Source organism: Micropterus salmoides, unplaced genomic scaffold (assembly GCF_014851395.1).
Source record: "Micropterus salmoides isolate LMB-PRFRI ecotype aquatic unplaced genomic scaffold, ASM1485139v1 Ms_hic_scaffold_9, whole genome shotgun sequence".
Classification (NCBI taxonomy): domain Eukaryota; kingdom Metazoa; phylum Chordata; class Actinopteri; order Centrarchiformes; family Centrarchidae; genus Micropterus; species Micropterus salmoides.
Window position 1 is genome coordinate 33,235,015 of NW_024044681.1, and position 16,751 is coordinate 33,251,765.

Sequence of the window (16,751 nt, forward strand, 5' to 3'; positions counted from 1 at the left end):
TCCTGACAGTAGAAGCCTCTCAGATTTAATTTTTTACTAAATATCCAATTTCCAGGATGACTGAAAAGTGTCATACACAGCATCAATGTTGCAGTATACAATACAGACATGTAGACAATATAGAGTATAAAAATAATTTCACATTTTACTATATTTATATATATACTTTGAATGCTGTATGGGAACACATCTAAATACATTTGATATAACTAAATGTAGAAAATATAATATTTAGAATAATAGAAATATGTAAATGTACTATTTGAACACTGTTAGTGTCCATTCATTCAGAGTGGCTACATAAACAACTTAGCTAGTAAACTGGCCTAGAAGTTAGTGCAGCGCAAGAAGTAGCTGTTCCTCAGCGCACGATACAACCTCCCTGTCCTCAGGCTGTACTTAAACATGTAGGGTCCACTGTAGATGTAAGCAAAACCTGCAGAACAGAGACTCAATGTTAGTTCCTGTGCTAGTTAAAGGAATAGTTCAGAATTTTGGATAATACACTCATACGCTACCTTGCCAGGTTAGATGAGAAGATCAATACACCCTCATATCTGTCTGTTTAATATGAAGTTGGAGCCAGTTTAGCTTAGCATTAAGTATTACGGAGTCCAAAAAGTATTTCTAGTCATTTCATCATCAAAATATGTGAAAATACGGCCCAGGCTTAAAAATACCAAAAATACCCTTTAAAGGTTCAGTGTGTAAGTTTTAGTGGCATCTAGTGGTGAGGGTTGCGAATTTTAACCAACGTTCCACTCATCGCTTACCCCTCCCTTTGCTAGTGCATAGGAGAAGCTACGGTGGCCGACACACTCTTGTGCAAATAATACAGCACATGTGGTCCTCTATCTATTCTTACCAGACAACTACTACTACTTCTCTCTGCAAATAGGTATTACTTTTCTCTATTATTTTATTATTCTATAACTTGCATTTGCTTATTCCATATTTATATACCTTTCTCCTTTATTTATTTATGTCAATTGTATGTGTTTTGTTGTATTTTTACGTGCAAAATGGTCATAAGAGTAGTATTGATTTCATCTATTGATGTAACTCTCAGCATTCATCCATTTGTTAGAAAAGTGAATATCTCCTGTTAGTAGACTTGACTTTAATCACCTCTGTGCTGGAAAGCTCTCCTCGCTGGGTGGCGACAGCGTCCAAGACCATGGTTGGATCACAGGCATCAGGGGTGGTTGGAGGCTCAGGTTCAGGCTTAAAAGGATCCTTGTCTGGGTTTGGACTTGGAGGTTAAAGAAAGTCAGCATCTCATTGCAACAAAGTTGTGTGACATTATCCAAGATTGTGCAGGAGCCTTTTCAAGGATTCTGGTCATGTTATTAGCTATTTGTGCAAACAGGCACGGATGATCCAGCCAGTTAGTACTGACCATAGAGAGACTGAATGCCATTGACATCATCCCGGGGAAGAACAAAGGTGTTTCTGGGGGTTTCTGTGTGAGTACATTGGGTACATGAGAGCACCGGGATCATCAGAGTGAGACAAGCCCAGGGAGTGGCCAAACTCATGGGCAGCCACCATGAAGAGGATGTAGCCTACAGCAGAAACAGGTACAGGTAGAATTGTTCTGGATGAAGACCAATTTTTCATGTCAAAGTACACACAATGGAGTTTTGTCTTTAAAATGTTCTCACATGGCAGTGTAGGAAGAAGGACACAGAGTCAAAGTACCAAAACCACAGTTAAGAAAAACTCCAGTACAAATAGAAGTCCTGTATTACGTAAATATACAGAATTAAAAATAAAAGCACTACATCAGCAGAAAAACGTCACCTGTGATGGATATTATTATATATAACATTATTAGATTTAGCATAAATGTGTAAACAGCATTTTACTCTTGTCTCTGTTTGAGGGGGAGCTAGTTTTTACTGCTTTTAACTACTAGATTCAACTACTACTAATTACAGTTATATAGTTTAGTCCAATGGTTTCCAACCATCTGATCTGATGCTTTATCATATTAAGCTGATTCACAAAGATGTATTCATCTCTTGGACTCTTCTCTGATCTTTTTTCTGAAATATAGTTATAGTATATATAATTTAAACAGTTATTTAAATGAAACCACATCAAACATTTAGGGGGGAAATGTTTCTTTGGTGAAACTTTCAACAACTCACACACTTCTGAAACATGACAAGAAGCCCCAGCAACACATTTAAAGCCAGAAAGGTTTGGAACAAATTCAATTAAATCATATTTTTTATATAAAATCTAAATCTGAGGAGTTACTACTAACTACAACTATAGTTACAACTGAAAAAAATGTAGTGGCGGAAAACTACTACATCAAGAACACTGGAGTAAATGTCCACAATTACTTTCCACCACTGTCCCACGCAGGGTATAAATAACAAAATCACCATTGTTTGAGGTGAAAGTGAACCTCTCATCTTCATCAAAATGAGCATCTCCTCCAATTCCAGGCGCTGGAGTGAAGGCATGGGAAAGAGTGCCATCAGGACCATCAAAGGGGTAATAATCACCATGCATCTCTATCCTGTAGGACAGAAAAATAGTCAAAAACATTATTTGATAGACTTCCTACAATTACTGTTTCACACACTTTCTCTCTTCAGATCATTCACCTGTAGGTGAGGCTGTTCTTAGTCCACTTGAGGTTTTCTCCAAAAGTGGAGAAACTGGCAATGTTGCCGTCTGGAACGCCACAGCGGGGCTTCTTCATCATCTCTAAGGTATCAGCATCCAGCCTCCCAGTGATCTGGAGACCAAAGAATCGCTGCATGTCACTCAGCTTCCTGCTCACCGGGCTGATCCCCCGTCTGCTAGATGGACCTGTCTCCTCTGTTAGGTTGAAGAATTTCTTCAGGTAGCTCTGCAAAAGAAGATGAGAATTTAATAACTTGATGTCAGTAATGGTGTGGTAATGTTTAGGATTTGCACAATGAAGGTTTCCAAAAAGCACATCTTTACCACATTTTAAATGCATGAGAAGACAAAGCAAACACTTACCTCTGCAAAACGTTCATCTTGCACAGCAACTTGTGTTTCTGTGCTGGAGTCAGTTGTTATATAGGCTGAGGAACGGCTGTGTTGGGGAGTGGGCATATTGAGCAACTACCTTCTTGACTCAGTGACTCAATCTATCCATTTATGGATCAGCCACCAAGCTGAAAAAAATCCCCAAAACAAGACTGTTATCATGACATGACACATGGCATGTACATTCAGAAACAACAGATTTTAAGATCAAATATTGATCTTTGAGGCATTAACTGGATAAGTAATAAAATAAGTTAAAATACCAATAATCTTATCTGACAAAAGAAACATAACAAATATGAGAATGCCAGTCATTTACTTTATCGGTGCTTTGCTTTATATTCATACATACATTTGTTTTATTTTAATATTTTATTGTAAACATATTTGCTGATTTCTTCATGACTTGCTTACGGTTATATTCTGAGCGATATTGTGATATCACTACTTAGGTTTTTAAGGCTGTCTGTCATAAATTCAAAGATCCTTACTCACAAACTGCCTTTTCTAACCCTCAGGCTACTGTTGCAACTGATAAGACGAGGCAAGTGACAAGAGAGCAAACACAGACGAGCTGTGTCGTGTCCATTCCAACAGGTTATGGAGTATTTGTAGATGCCACAGATTGCTCATCATGCTGTACAACTTTACTTACCAACCACGTAACAACAACTTAACATCTGTAACAACTGGGTTATCTTTGTGAGTCAGTATGAATCATTTTTGCATCATCTTAAAAGCATTTGTCAAGCAAGATGCATTTGTCAACATAACAAGGAAAAAAAGGCTCACATAAGTTGTTCAATCAGAACTGTCGCCCCATGTGGAAGTGAAAGGGAGTGCAGTCCTTAAATAGTGTGAACAGGTGAACTCAATCAAGTCAGTTAGGAGGAATGAAAGGTGAAAGCGGGAGCCAATCAGTGATAAGAACAGGAACTAAAGGAAGTGAATAAAAATAAAGATAAATTGAGGATCTTTACTACAGCCGCCCCCGAATTTCTAGTGAGAAATGCGAGAGAATATACCCAACCATAATTAAGGGGTGTCATCAGGCAGGGCAGGAAGTGGGATCAGGTGAGCCACAGGTCTAATATAGGGTTTATCTTTAACTGTGACTTCAGCTTTCCTGGTGCGGCCGTCTTTGCTGTGTAGGAGGCGGGTTACTTTTCCTATAGGCCACAGAGATCTTGGTAGCAAAGAATCGACAATCATCACAATAGTGTTTAACTGCAGATTTGGACTGTCCTTTTGCCATTTGTGCCAGTTTTGGAGTGTTTCCAGAAATGATCAGCTAATCTTTGTACATGGCGCCAACGTCTTCGGCCAAGGAGATCAGAATCAGGGTAGGACACTACAGGGAGTGATGCATCTTGTCGTCCCATGATAAGAAGATTGGGGTTGACTGGATCCACATCTGCGATATCCGAAGACACATATCCATGTGGTTTTGAATTAAGAATTCCTTCAATCTCAGTCAACACTGTCCTCAGAACCTCTTCAGTGACCATTTGTGCACCAATGGTTGCCTTCAGAGCATTCTTGACAGAGCGTATCTCACGCTCCCAGATGCCACCAAAGTGGGTGCGTGTGGAGGGTTGAAACGGAAATGGATTTTCCTTGTTGCCAGTAGTGACTTGAGAGAGGGGGAAAGGTTATTGAAGGCTTCCTGTAATTCTTTGCTTCCTCCTTTTGAAGTTGGTACCTTGATCACATAAGATCTCAAAGGGTGTGCCTCTCCGAGAAGTGAATCGTTGAAGGGCCATGAGGAAAGAGTCAGTATCCATGTTATTGAGAAGATCAAGGTGTACACATTGGGTTGTGAGGCATTTGAATATTACGCCCCACCGCTTTTCAGATAGACGGCCGATCTTGACACTAGAGTAGAGTAGAAGGGAGGTTTTAGGTGAGCAGCAGGCAGATCAGCCGTCTTTAGGATGCTTGGTTTCGCTCTCCACCTTTGACATGATGCACAGTACCGTTGATGTCGGCGTCCTCTCAATATCCAAAACTTCTGCCGTATTTCAGCGAAGAGCCTTTCTGATTTTTTTCATCATAGTCCTGGATGATCAATTTAGTCACATGATGAGCAGGATCAAGTACAATTGGATGGACTGACTCAGATTCTTGTTGATTGCTTTGCCGCAACCTGCCTCCAACATGTATGAGTTCCGAGGTACTGCTGAGTTCAGGGGACAGACAGAGTAAGTGGCTTTGGGGCTGCAGTGGTTTATGTGATTGGACACAAGCCAGGTCCTCACCAAAGCTGTCCTTCTGTGCTTGTTGTTGTATTTTCTGTTCCTCTTTCAGGTAATCATCTGCAGAAGGATTTCCACTTGTCGGATCAGAGAAGGATTGGGCAGTATCATCACGAAGGTCTTGGTAAGTCTTGAAACTGTTTGTGTGGGCAAAGACAACTTTTCTCAGTGCTTCTCAAAGCCCATATGAAATAGAACACTAGGTGTGCTGGACAAAATCCAAGCTCACCCAGAAAGTTTATGCTGGTCTCCTACAACTGTCACAGCTGACCTGGTTATCAGCCTCTTCATCATCTTCTAACTCCAGTTGGCAGCAATATTTTAGACTTGATGCGAATCAACTCTGCCCAGCTGATGCGACACCAGCGAATGCTGAGATAGTAACCAAGTGCACCCAACTCTGTGCTGTGAGTCACAGCCAGATTGTGACATAGGCTTCGTTCACAGCGCAGGCTTTAAAGCTCAATTCCAATTTTTCCCCAGATTTTTTGGTTTGACAGTTCACATTACTGTTTAAATGTGGCCCATATCAGACTCCAGTATGTACTGTTCACGGCCTGAAAGTGACCCACACGCACAGAAGAATAAAACGACGTCACATACAGCACGCAGTCATACAGAAGTAAACAAGGAGCGACAGAGGTTAGCTCCGGTTAGCTCATACTTGCTAACTGAGGTGCAAACTTGCAAACTGCACTTTGTCTGAGCTGGTGAAGTTAACATTTGTGTGGATTTGTGTTGCAATTTCTGCCTGATCACAAGTGTTTCAGTTAGTTTAAATTTTTGTTTTTTTTCTGCATAGTTTTTTCACCTTCTTGTCTCATTCAGTTTTTTGTCTGTAAGACGGTCTGACTGTATCAGCCGAGCAGTAACACAGGCTAATGCACAGAGTAGGGCAGGCAAAATATTATATATATTCTAATTAAATGATGACGTAAGAAGACTTTTTTCTGGACATGTCAGAGAACACAGATGTAGGAGAGATTCTGAATTTGTAGAAAATTTTGAACATTGTTAATAATAATTATTAAAATGAAATAATTAATCATTGGTGTGAAAAGGTGCCAGGTCTGTACACTTAAAGTGGTTAAACTTCCCCAAAGAAAAGACACAACAGATGAAAAAATAAATATGTGTGCTGACTTAGCAGGTATTTTATTGAATGAGAAAAGTTGATCTGCAGAAGAAAACATATTTAAAGGCAATAGCTACAGAATGCCTGAAAGCCTTTCTGCATTATATCCTAAACACTTTTTATATTTTGAATTTTCACCTGTGGCATGAATTTTGTGTTTCCCTTTATGTAAATCCATACTTTTCCACAATAAATTGACGTAAAAAAGGCAGAAATTGGTGCTGAAATTTTCACCAGAATGCAGGAAATTAAGTGTTTGATTCTCAAAATTTTCAGGGGGATGAGGTCAGCTAAACAGAACTTAGGCTACATAACCACAACATGAACTGAACAACACCAACCTAAAAAGACCTAGCAAGACTGAATCATGATGTAGGAGAACATCGTGCATTCCATTCATCCATTCGCCCTACTTAAACAGGTCAGATTCAGCTGGTAGTCCTTTTGCCAGTCAACCAGAGATCCCCAGCAGCAGGAACTGGTAACTCCAGAAAAAAGTATTAATTTCATAGAATGGAATTCAAAGTTAAAGATAATGAACCTAATATTAGCAAAATTGACAAGTTAACTAAATGTGCGCACCCGAATAAATAACTGATCTCCAATAGCTAATAAAAATGCTTAACTAAAATCAGACCACAGGACATGGTTCCAGTGATCCATGTTCTTAGTCTGCTTGTCTTCAGCAAACTGTTTGCGGGCTTTCTTGTGCATCATCTTTAGAAGAGGCTGACCCTCAACCCCTTCAACCTCTGCAGCAATACTGGCAGCACTCATACGTCTATTTTCCAAAGACAACCTCTGGATGTGACGCTGAGCACGTGCAGTCAACTTCTTTGGTCGACCATGGCGAGGCCTGTTCTGAGTGGAACCTGTCCTGTTGAACCGCATTATGGTCCACCATGCTGCAGCTCAGTTTCAGGGTCTTGGCAATCTTCTTATAGCCCAGGACATCTTTATGTAGCGCAACCGTTCTTTTTTCAGATCCTCAGAGAGTGCTTTGCCATGAGGTGCCATGTTAAACTTCCAGTGACCAGTATGAGGGAGTGTGAGAGCGATGACACCAAATTTAACACACCTGCTCCCCATTCACACCTGAGATTTTGTAACACTAACGAGTCACATGACACTGGGGAGGGAAAATGGCTAATTGGGACCAATTTGGACATTTTCACTTAGGGGTGTACTCACTTTGGTTGCCAGCAGTTTAGACATTAATGGCTGTGTGATGTGTTATTTTGAGGGGACAGCAAATTTACACTGTTATACAAGCTGTACACTCACTACTTTATATTGTAGCAAAGTGTCATTTCTTCAGTGTTGTCACATGAAAAGATATAATCAATTATTTACAAAAATGTAAGGGCTGTACTCACTTTTGACACTGTATATGCTGAATTGTCAGTACAGTTAGGTATTAGCGTGTGTGTGAATCTTGACATCTGTATAGCATTACCAGTTGTATCTGTTTGTTTCTCACACATTTAGGTTCTTCCTTCAGACTTCTATAATACATTACAGATACTGTATAATACTGCATTTGTCTTTTTTCTATCAATAAAAAAAGTATCTACACTACTGCTCTGCACTACTAAATTTAAGTGGACAATATATTTGACTAAGCAGTAGTAACTTTGTTTGGTCTTTCTTTCTTCCTTCCTTTCTCCCCAACGTGGGCTTAGACCTGCACTAAGCCATGACCTTGGGGCATGCACGTTCAAGGGTGCATGGATATAAAAGGGGAATCAAATTGTGTTTTATATGTCCTTTATCACATATTCCAAGAAATAAAAAATGTTAGTGTTGTTGAGACAATGTACAAGCACTATAGTTTATTGTGTTTATATTCACTCCTTCACATTACAAATCTGTGTTGACATATGCAATTAAATGAAATAAAAATTAATTTATGTAACACATTCCAGAGTTCCATAGTTAAACTTCATTAAAGACAAAAACATGTGACATAAATAAGATAAGCTATAAAGAGAGTTAATTAACTTAACTTAAAAAATAGCAGTAGCTGACACCACAAAAATATAAAAGTATTTAAAAAAACATTAGATGCTGTTCTCAGAAGGGCATATATCCAGTATATAACCGTGAAAAAATATATTATATATTATGGACACTGTTTAACTTTGGTGCCTTCATTGTCATTCAGATTGCCTACATAAAATGACCTAGGTATTAAACTCTTCTAGAAGTGCATCTCAAGAAGTAGTTGTTCCCCAGCACACGGTACAATGTGCCGCTGCTCAGGCTGTACTCAAACATGTTGGTTCCACTGTAGATGTACGTGAAACCTGGAGAACAGAAGCTCACTGTTAGTTTCCGTGCAAACTTTTTCTCATGTCAGTAGTCTTGACTTGGAAAACTCCGATAAGCTTTGAATGCTACTCACCTCTGTACTGAAAAGCTGCAGTCACCTTGCTGGTCAGGCCGGAGAAGGCCTGATCCAAACTCCTGGGGAATCCCGGGTCCATAGCCTTTTTGGCCTCATCATAACTGAAGAAACACAGACAGTAATTAGACTGATTCACCATTTGTAAACCGTCAACATACCTAAATCAGTCACCTGAATTAATTTCACGTCACAGTATTTGAACACACCTGTAGTAATTTCTGTCTACAAAGAACAGAGTCTTGGCAGATTCCACATCATAAAGGGCTGCATCAATTTTCTTCACACTTGTGGGCAGACCAAAACTGGAAATTGACTTAGGATAGCCAGGTACAAGATCGTAGCCACTGAAAGCCCACACTTTACGATCTGTATAGAGATTAAAAGAAAACATTTTAGTATCTGCATGTAAAGAGAAATAATTCAGTCTTAAATATAGTGTCAGGTTAGGAGCATTAGGCAGGAACAGAGAACAAGTAAAGTACCTTTAAAGAGCAAGACACTGTCTGACTGTGGCTTTCATAAGCAGCGTCGATGTTGATGGGGGCGTTGGGCCAGAAGTTTTTGATGAGACTTTGCTCTGGTGTCGCACTCTGGGGGTAGCTACGCCAGAAGAAACTGAAAACACACAACATTAGACGTTAGTTCATAAATCAGCTCTTGTGTGAAGAGACAACACTCTCAACAGACTTTCAGATAAGTGAGTGTTCTACTGTATGTCTACAATACCTGCCCTTGAAGAAGAGAATTTCTCCTCGCATGGTGGCGACAGCGTCCAAGACCATGGTTGAATCACAGGCATCAGGGGTGGTTGGAGGCTCAGGTCCAGGCTTAACAGGGTCCTTGTCTGGGTTTGGACCTGGAGGTTAAATAAAGTCAGCATCTCATTGCAACAAAGTTGTGTGACATTATCCAAGATTGTGCAGGAGCTTATTCAGAGATGTTTGTGGATGATCCAGCCAGTTAGTACTGACCATAGAGAGACTGAATGCCGTTGACATCATCCCGGGGCAGAACAAAGGTGTCAGGGTTTGCGTATGAGTACACAGGGTACATGAGAGCACCAGGATCATTAGAGTGAGACAAGCCCAGGGAGTGGCCAAACTCATGGGCAGCCACCATGAAGAGGACGTAGCCTACAGCAGAAAGCACGTAATTACAAGACAGTTCCAGCTCCTCTTGATGATGAGCATATATATCACATAAAAACACAAACTGACAGAGTGATTAGTAGGTAAAAGAGCCACAAAGCAATGCGCATATTACAAACTCACCTTTGTTTGAGGTGAAAGTGAACGTTTCATCTTCATCAAAATGAGCATCTCCTCCAATTCCAGGCGCTGGAGCGAAGGCATGGGCAAGAGTGCCATCAGGACCATCAAAAGGGTAACCATCACCATGCTCTGTTAACAAGAACGTTTTCATGTCAAGCTTTGCAAACCAAATACACTACAGCTACAAGCCATAAAAAGCAGCATATCAGAACTAAGTTTTCAGATAGGGTCTTGCTAAGATTGACCAGCTTTCCAATGTGATTCAAGACACAGAAAATACATGTAGTTAAAGTTAAGATGCTTTATTGGTCACCACAACCAATAAACTGATCACAGGGAGAGGTTATAACTGGGAAAGACAGGAAAAGTTATTTTGTACTCACGTAGGCGGCCAAAGGAGATCATGATGTCAGCGGTGCCACTGTTGATTCTTGTGAATCTGAGAGGAGTGACTTTGGCCCAAACCTGCAGTGCCTTCTCTATGGAGTCATCGACCTCTGACACTGGCATGTCAGGTGTGTAGTTCTCTATCCTGTAGGACAGAAAAATAGTCAAGAACATTATTTGATAGACTTCCTACAATTACTGTTTCACACACTTTCTCTCTTCAGATCATTCACCTGTAGGTGAGGCTGTTCTTAGTCCACTTGAGGTTTTCTCCAAAAGTGGAGAACCTGGCAATGTTGACGTCTGGAACGCCACAGCGGGGCTTCTTCATCATCTCTAAGGTATCAGCATCCAGCCTCCCAGTGACCTGGAGACCAAAGAATCGCTGCATGTCACTCAGCTTCCTGCTCACCGGGCTGATCCCCCGTCTGATTGTTGGACCTGTCTCCTCTGTTAGGTTGAAGAATTTCTTCAGGTAGCTCTGCAAAAGAGAACAAGAGTTGGAGACTTGAATGTACATCAACAACAGAACGTACATAATACACTTAAATTTAGCTATTTACTGCAGAGATTAAGCAGCTAACTCTTTTCTTTTGTCTATAACAGCGTAACATTCAGGATTCGTAGAACAAGTTTCCACATGCACCGAAATTCAAAATTGTCAGAATAAATGCATCAAAAGGCAAAGCAAACATACATACCTCTGCAAAATTCTCATCTTGCACAGTAACCTGCGGTACTGGCACGCAGTAAACTGCGACTGCCAGGCTTAGTACAATGCAGAGTTTGAAAGTCTTCATGGTTTGTTGAATTCAACTGGTGTTTCTGTGCTGGAGGCAGCGGTTATAAAGGCTGAGGACAGGGCATGTTGAGCAATGACCACCTTGAGTCAGTGACTCAATATTCCTTTTATGGATAAGAGAGGAAGTCTGGCTTTGATTGCTCATACAACAAAAAAGTTTCCAAAAACAAGATACTGTAGTTATGATGACATGACGCATGTAGGATTATTACATGTAACAGACAATGCTTGGGATGATTTTTATGAAATTTTTATACAATGTCATGAATCTGCCACCTGGAGGTTTAGTTTTTAAATGTGTTTTATAATTATTATTATTATTATTATTATTATTATTATTATTATTATTATTATTATTATTATTATATAGCGGAATCAGTTTTCAACAGTACTTGCTCATGGAAAACTTGATTCTGTTGCTAGTTGGGGCATCTTAATACAAGCAACACTTATGCGTATGATCATTTAGAAATTGTATATTTGGACCTGGATCCAGATCTCGCTCAAAATTGAAAACAGTGATAGAAATGCATGTGGTAGAAGTCAGGTAAGTGCAATAGTTCACATTAAATGTATTTAAAATTATAGAAATTATTTTAAATGCCAAAATTCCTTCTGGTTCAGCTTTAAGTTTTTGTGATATGATTGAAAGCTCTACAACTAAATGGACAATATGATGACATTGTTTTGTCAACCTGTGATAAAAAAGTCTGAATGTGCAAAAAATTAATAATTTGCTCTTGGGGTCATCTAATAATTTTATTAAAACCTGTAAAGCAGTGAAATTAAAATAATAACGAATATTGGATGAACAACTAAAGAGGACCAAAAATTTAACCCTCTGCAGATGTAACGGCTGAAAATGAACATGTTCAAATATTAGATACTTAAATATTGGACTATAATGTAAAATGAATGATGATTAGGGAGTCAACAACTTCTTCTTTATCTGTGTTTTGCTTCATTCTTAAACATATGTATGTGACAATGTAGTTTAACAGTGCTTGCCATTTCATGTGTGTTTGGCAATTTATGTTTTGTGTACTTTGCTTAGGTGTGTTTTTGTGAGTGTTAGTGACGACCTGACCCTCAGATTCTTCCAAGTCACATCAGTAGTCTGACTTTTGACTCACAAAGTCTCTTCTCACACTGTTGTTGCTTCTGGTAAAACAGTGACGTGAATTGTGATCAAACACAGGCGTGTTGTGTCACGTCATCACGAGCAAAAAGCTCTGTTACCATCCATCCAAGTTCTGACAGGTTAGGGATTGCTCATAAGAATAGTATTCATTTTGGCTTAATTATCTTTTCAACTTTAACTTGCAGTTTATGAAAGACATTAAAGTTAGTTTATTCTAACACATTAATGGGTGCTGAACTGCATAGAGAACATAAAGCTTGATTGAAGATCTGTGTGAGTCAAAAGATTGTTAATTTCCATCCAGATTTGTTTGTATTAATTTAAAACAACTTTGTACTGCAATGTTACTGGAAAGCTACCTTTTCATTGTTACCTAAGAGCAGGGCTGGAGTGGGACAAAAAATTGGCCCTGGCATTTTTGGCCCAGGTGGCCCACTAAAATCGGTCGGACACCCTCACCCATACACCATCCTTGTATTTAAGGGCTCAGATTAGGGGTGTGACGGACGACTTGGCCCATGAGACGTGACATTGCACAAGATTGGGGCCATGACAATAAGACAAGAATATATTTAAATAGGTCTGGGGGTCCTTCCCAAGAAGATTTTGAGCATTAAACACTTAATTTCCTGCATTCAGTGTGAACACACCTTTACAGTGGTCCCAAAACATGATTAGTGACTTTGCACAATCAGGGCAAGTGACTCTCCATTTGTGGTTAATGCAACACATTAACCACAAAAAGTGAAACAACCACACACACCTTATGTTGTAATAAATAAAAAAATCCTAATTTATTGGAAAATAACTTTCAATTTTTACAGCAGTTTTACATTTTTAAAATGATATACACAACTCTGTAAAATTACTGACATTACCTGTAAATTTAACAAACAAAGAGTTATTTTATTTGAAATGTAAATAATGACAAATTACATTTGTTTCTTGTTTTTGTAGCTCATTATCTAAAGGATTATGTCCATACTAACATTTTAATGTATTTCTTTGGAATTTTAAAGTGGTGGTATTATGCTTTTTGCTTTTTGTCCTTTCCCTCCTTTATTTGAGTTATCTCTCTTTTTTGTGCATGTAATAGGTTTGCAAAGTGAAAAAGCCCAAAGGGAGTTCCCATCTCCCACAGAAAACTCTGCTCTGAACTGCCTGGAAACAGCTCGTTTGTTGTCCAGCCGTTTCCCTTTCATCCCTGTGACGACACAGGTGGGAAAACAGTGAGCTGCAGCACACACCTCTCCTCTCCCTTCCAAACACTAGCTACCCTCCAGGCAGTCAGTGGACATAAAGTTGTTACGGTGATGTAGAGACAGAGCTCAGTTAAAACTTTATGGGTGAAAGATACTTTTGTTACAGATTAATAACTCACCACTCTGAAACTCTTGCTCCAGTCCACGTTGCCAAGCTGGTCGGCAACATGTCCAGCTGAACCGAAGCCCTGTTTACCGGCTTCTCATTGGCCCGCCCCTCTCTGCTTCTGATTGGCTAGTAGTCCTTAACTAGGAACTGTGCATGTGCAACTCCCAACAAAGATCATTTAGAGACAAGATGTATCACTTCATAGCTAAAACGAAGCCTCAACACAGGGTGAAAAGAGGAGCTGCAGCAATGTTCTGTATGACAAAAAATATGGTGTTTTTTTGAAAATGAAACCATGTAAACCTGTTCTGGTACAACCTCTAAATAGGATTTTGAACCTGAAAATGAGCATAACACCACCTCTTTAAGGTAAATCTTATTAGTTGTATATATCTGAGTAAACTTTTACATTCTAACATTAAAACAGGCATTAAAAACTTAAGTGTGAAAATGCACTGTACTGTGTGTGTGTAAACCTATATGTGTTAATACAACCCTACTATTATTACATTCTTATTTATATGCTGCAATGAAAACACCGTTTGACCAATTCATCAAATACAGCTTACAAATAGATAAATAAGTAGAGTAATGCAAATACATCTTCTTAATTCTTACATACTGAACCTTTAATTATGCCCATTAAGAGTTTTATTTTGCAGGTAACGGGCATATTGTAACCTGCAGAAAGTAAATACCTCTGTCTTTGTATTTTTGTTCTGTTTCATCATGATGTAGTGGTGTTGCAAATTGCAATTAGCGCATTCACGAGCTAACAATATTAGCACCTATTTCAATGTAGTAGCAGCTAATGTTACTGTGTGTTGCTAGTACGTGTTTATGTTGTCAACTAGTTTAAAGGTAAACAAACTTGGCATGTGAAGTAAAGGAGCTTTTTTTTTTACATAAATATATTCTGGCCTTCTCAAATACATACATTTTTCTTTCACATAGCCTACATATATTTTCACTCCCACATTCATTCATTTTCACTCAAAAATCAGTGACACGACACCTGCCACATCCGTCCAAATAAAACCTATAAAGAAAGGTACGTTACGTTGCGTGACTGTGACTTTTTAGCTAACTTGTAGGCTGGTTTAACGCGTAGAAAGCTAGTGTTAAGTTTAAGCTACGCCCAGTTGTTTGCCTGCAGTTTGGTGCTGTTGTAACTTTAACTTTATATGAAAACCTCTAAACATTACAGTAACAGGTCCTGATGACAGCTCTCCTTATGTGCCCATAAATGCTATATGATACACCATTTGAAAGCTAAAGTCCTCGTGATTCGACCAATGCAAACCATTTCAAGATACAATCACCACAGCGGGAACAATCAGCGCCTCTGTCAGACTAACTAGTACTGTCAACATGTGAAAAGGTCTCTCCATAACTTCTTGTTGAACAGTGAAAGATCACAGATGGGCCTCAAGACCCGTGTCTTGCTGTTTGGGAAGTTTTGACCATAAAACCCACCATCTCTGGTGAAGTTCAGATTCTACGCATGACTGTTAAAATTACAATATTAACCTTGTCCAGAGACTAACCTCGCCCTGATGCAGACTGTCAGGACCTCTACTGACAGAGGTCATAAAACTCTTAACTGACCCCCCCCACACACACACAGAAGCTACCCTCTCCCTATTCACACCGATCTGCCAAACTAATGAACTGCCAGCCAAGATGCCAGATTTTATTGTTTGTAATCTGATGCCATGTTCTTATAACTCCTTATATATCTAAGTAAGAACTTTAACAATAAATATTCTCCTGGAAGTATTTAAGATGTTCTTCCCAATTGCTATGATCATTATGAAATGTTTTAAATGGTAACCATTCTAATTGTTATGGACGATTAACAATAGCTTTTCCTTTCCTTTTATCAAATGCTTAAAACTAAGAACTGTTTATGACATTAAAGAGTTGATTGTGGAAGGGTATTTCTGAGACCATGGATGCCAAGGACCCGAGGGCTAGTCGTGAGGCCTTCTGAGTACCAGCCGGCTAAGAAACCAACAAGCAGTGATCAAGTGATGTCCTTTAACTATAATCCTTTATCTTTAGCTTTAGTCCTGAAACTCCTAGGCAAATGAACTTTTTATCATATAACTTGCGTTCATTAGTTCTCTTATTCCCAAATTCTTTCCACAATAGACCAACTAAATTCACCTTAAACTCTATTACTCTCACTGATTGCATCCCGGTTGTTTAGTCATTATTGTTTTATTTCTCTGATATATTTAACCTCACTTTGTATTCACATTAGTTAGTTAATAAATTTCACCTTAATCACAGGAACTGTGTGTGTGTGTGTGTGTGTGTGTGTGTGTGTGTGTGTGTGTGTGTGTGTGTGTGTGTGTGTGTGTGTGTGTGTGTGTGTCTGGACGGAGGATTCACCCTTTTGATTTGAGACTGATTGATTGATTAAACTGATTTAAAATAATTAAGCAATTATTAGCAGCAGCCTTCTGTTAACCAAAGGGGGACCCGTGGACGCACACGAAGGACTATGAACCCCAAATTACCTCTGGTGGCTGTTCCACAAGTGTATGAATGTGGGATGTTAGTTTCTGTTTGAGCACTTAGGCTCAGTGTGTGAATGGTAAATGCAGATGTAGTGTAAAAGCGCTTTGAGTGGTCGAAAAGACTAGAAAGGCGCTATACAACTACTGAACATTTACATTTGAAGTGACCTCTGACTGTGAACAGAGTGTAGTGCTTGTTGCTTTGAGCCTGAAATTGACCCGCATACACAGAAGTATAAAACGTCACACGCTGTCATACAAAAGTAAACAAGGAGCAACAGAGGTTAGCTCTGGTTAGTCCCGGTTAGCTCCTACTTGCTAACCCTTTCGATTTTTACGGAAGACTCACGTATTTCATTGCCTTCTCACGGTTTACTCCCGGTTTACATCTATTCCGAATTATGACAAATGTTAACAACTT

General features: G+C 39.3%; 1 protein-coding gene and 1 pseudogene across 1 annotated transcript; both read right to left on the minus strand.

Annotated features, from left to right (window-relative positions):
- Positions 1-3,815, minus strand: LOC119895928 (collagenase 3-like). Its single transcript, XM_038709344.1, has 6 exons — positions 3,692-3,815; positions 3,007-3,164; positions 2,622-2,869; positions 2,397-2,533; positions 1,129-1,252; positions 1-436 (listed from the first exon to the last, which is right to left on the minus strand). The coding sequence occupies exons 2-6, from the start codon at positions 3,100-3,102 to the stop codon at positions 400-402; spliced, it is 642 nt and encodes a 213-aa protein (XP_038565272.1). The 5' UTR covers positions 3,103-3,164; positions 3,692-3,815; the 3' UTR covers positions 1-399.
- Positions 3,816-8,555: 4,740 nt separating this feature from the next.
- On the minus strand, positions 8,556-11,397 carry LOC119895926 (annotated as a pseudogene).
- Positions 11,398-16,751: the final 5,354 nt, after the last annotated feature.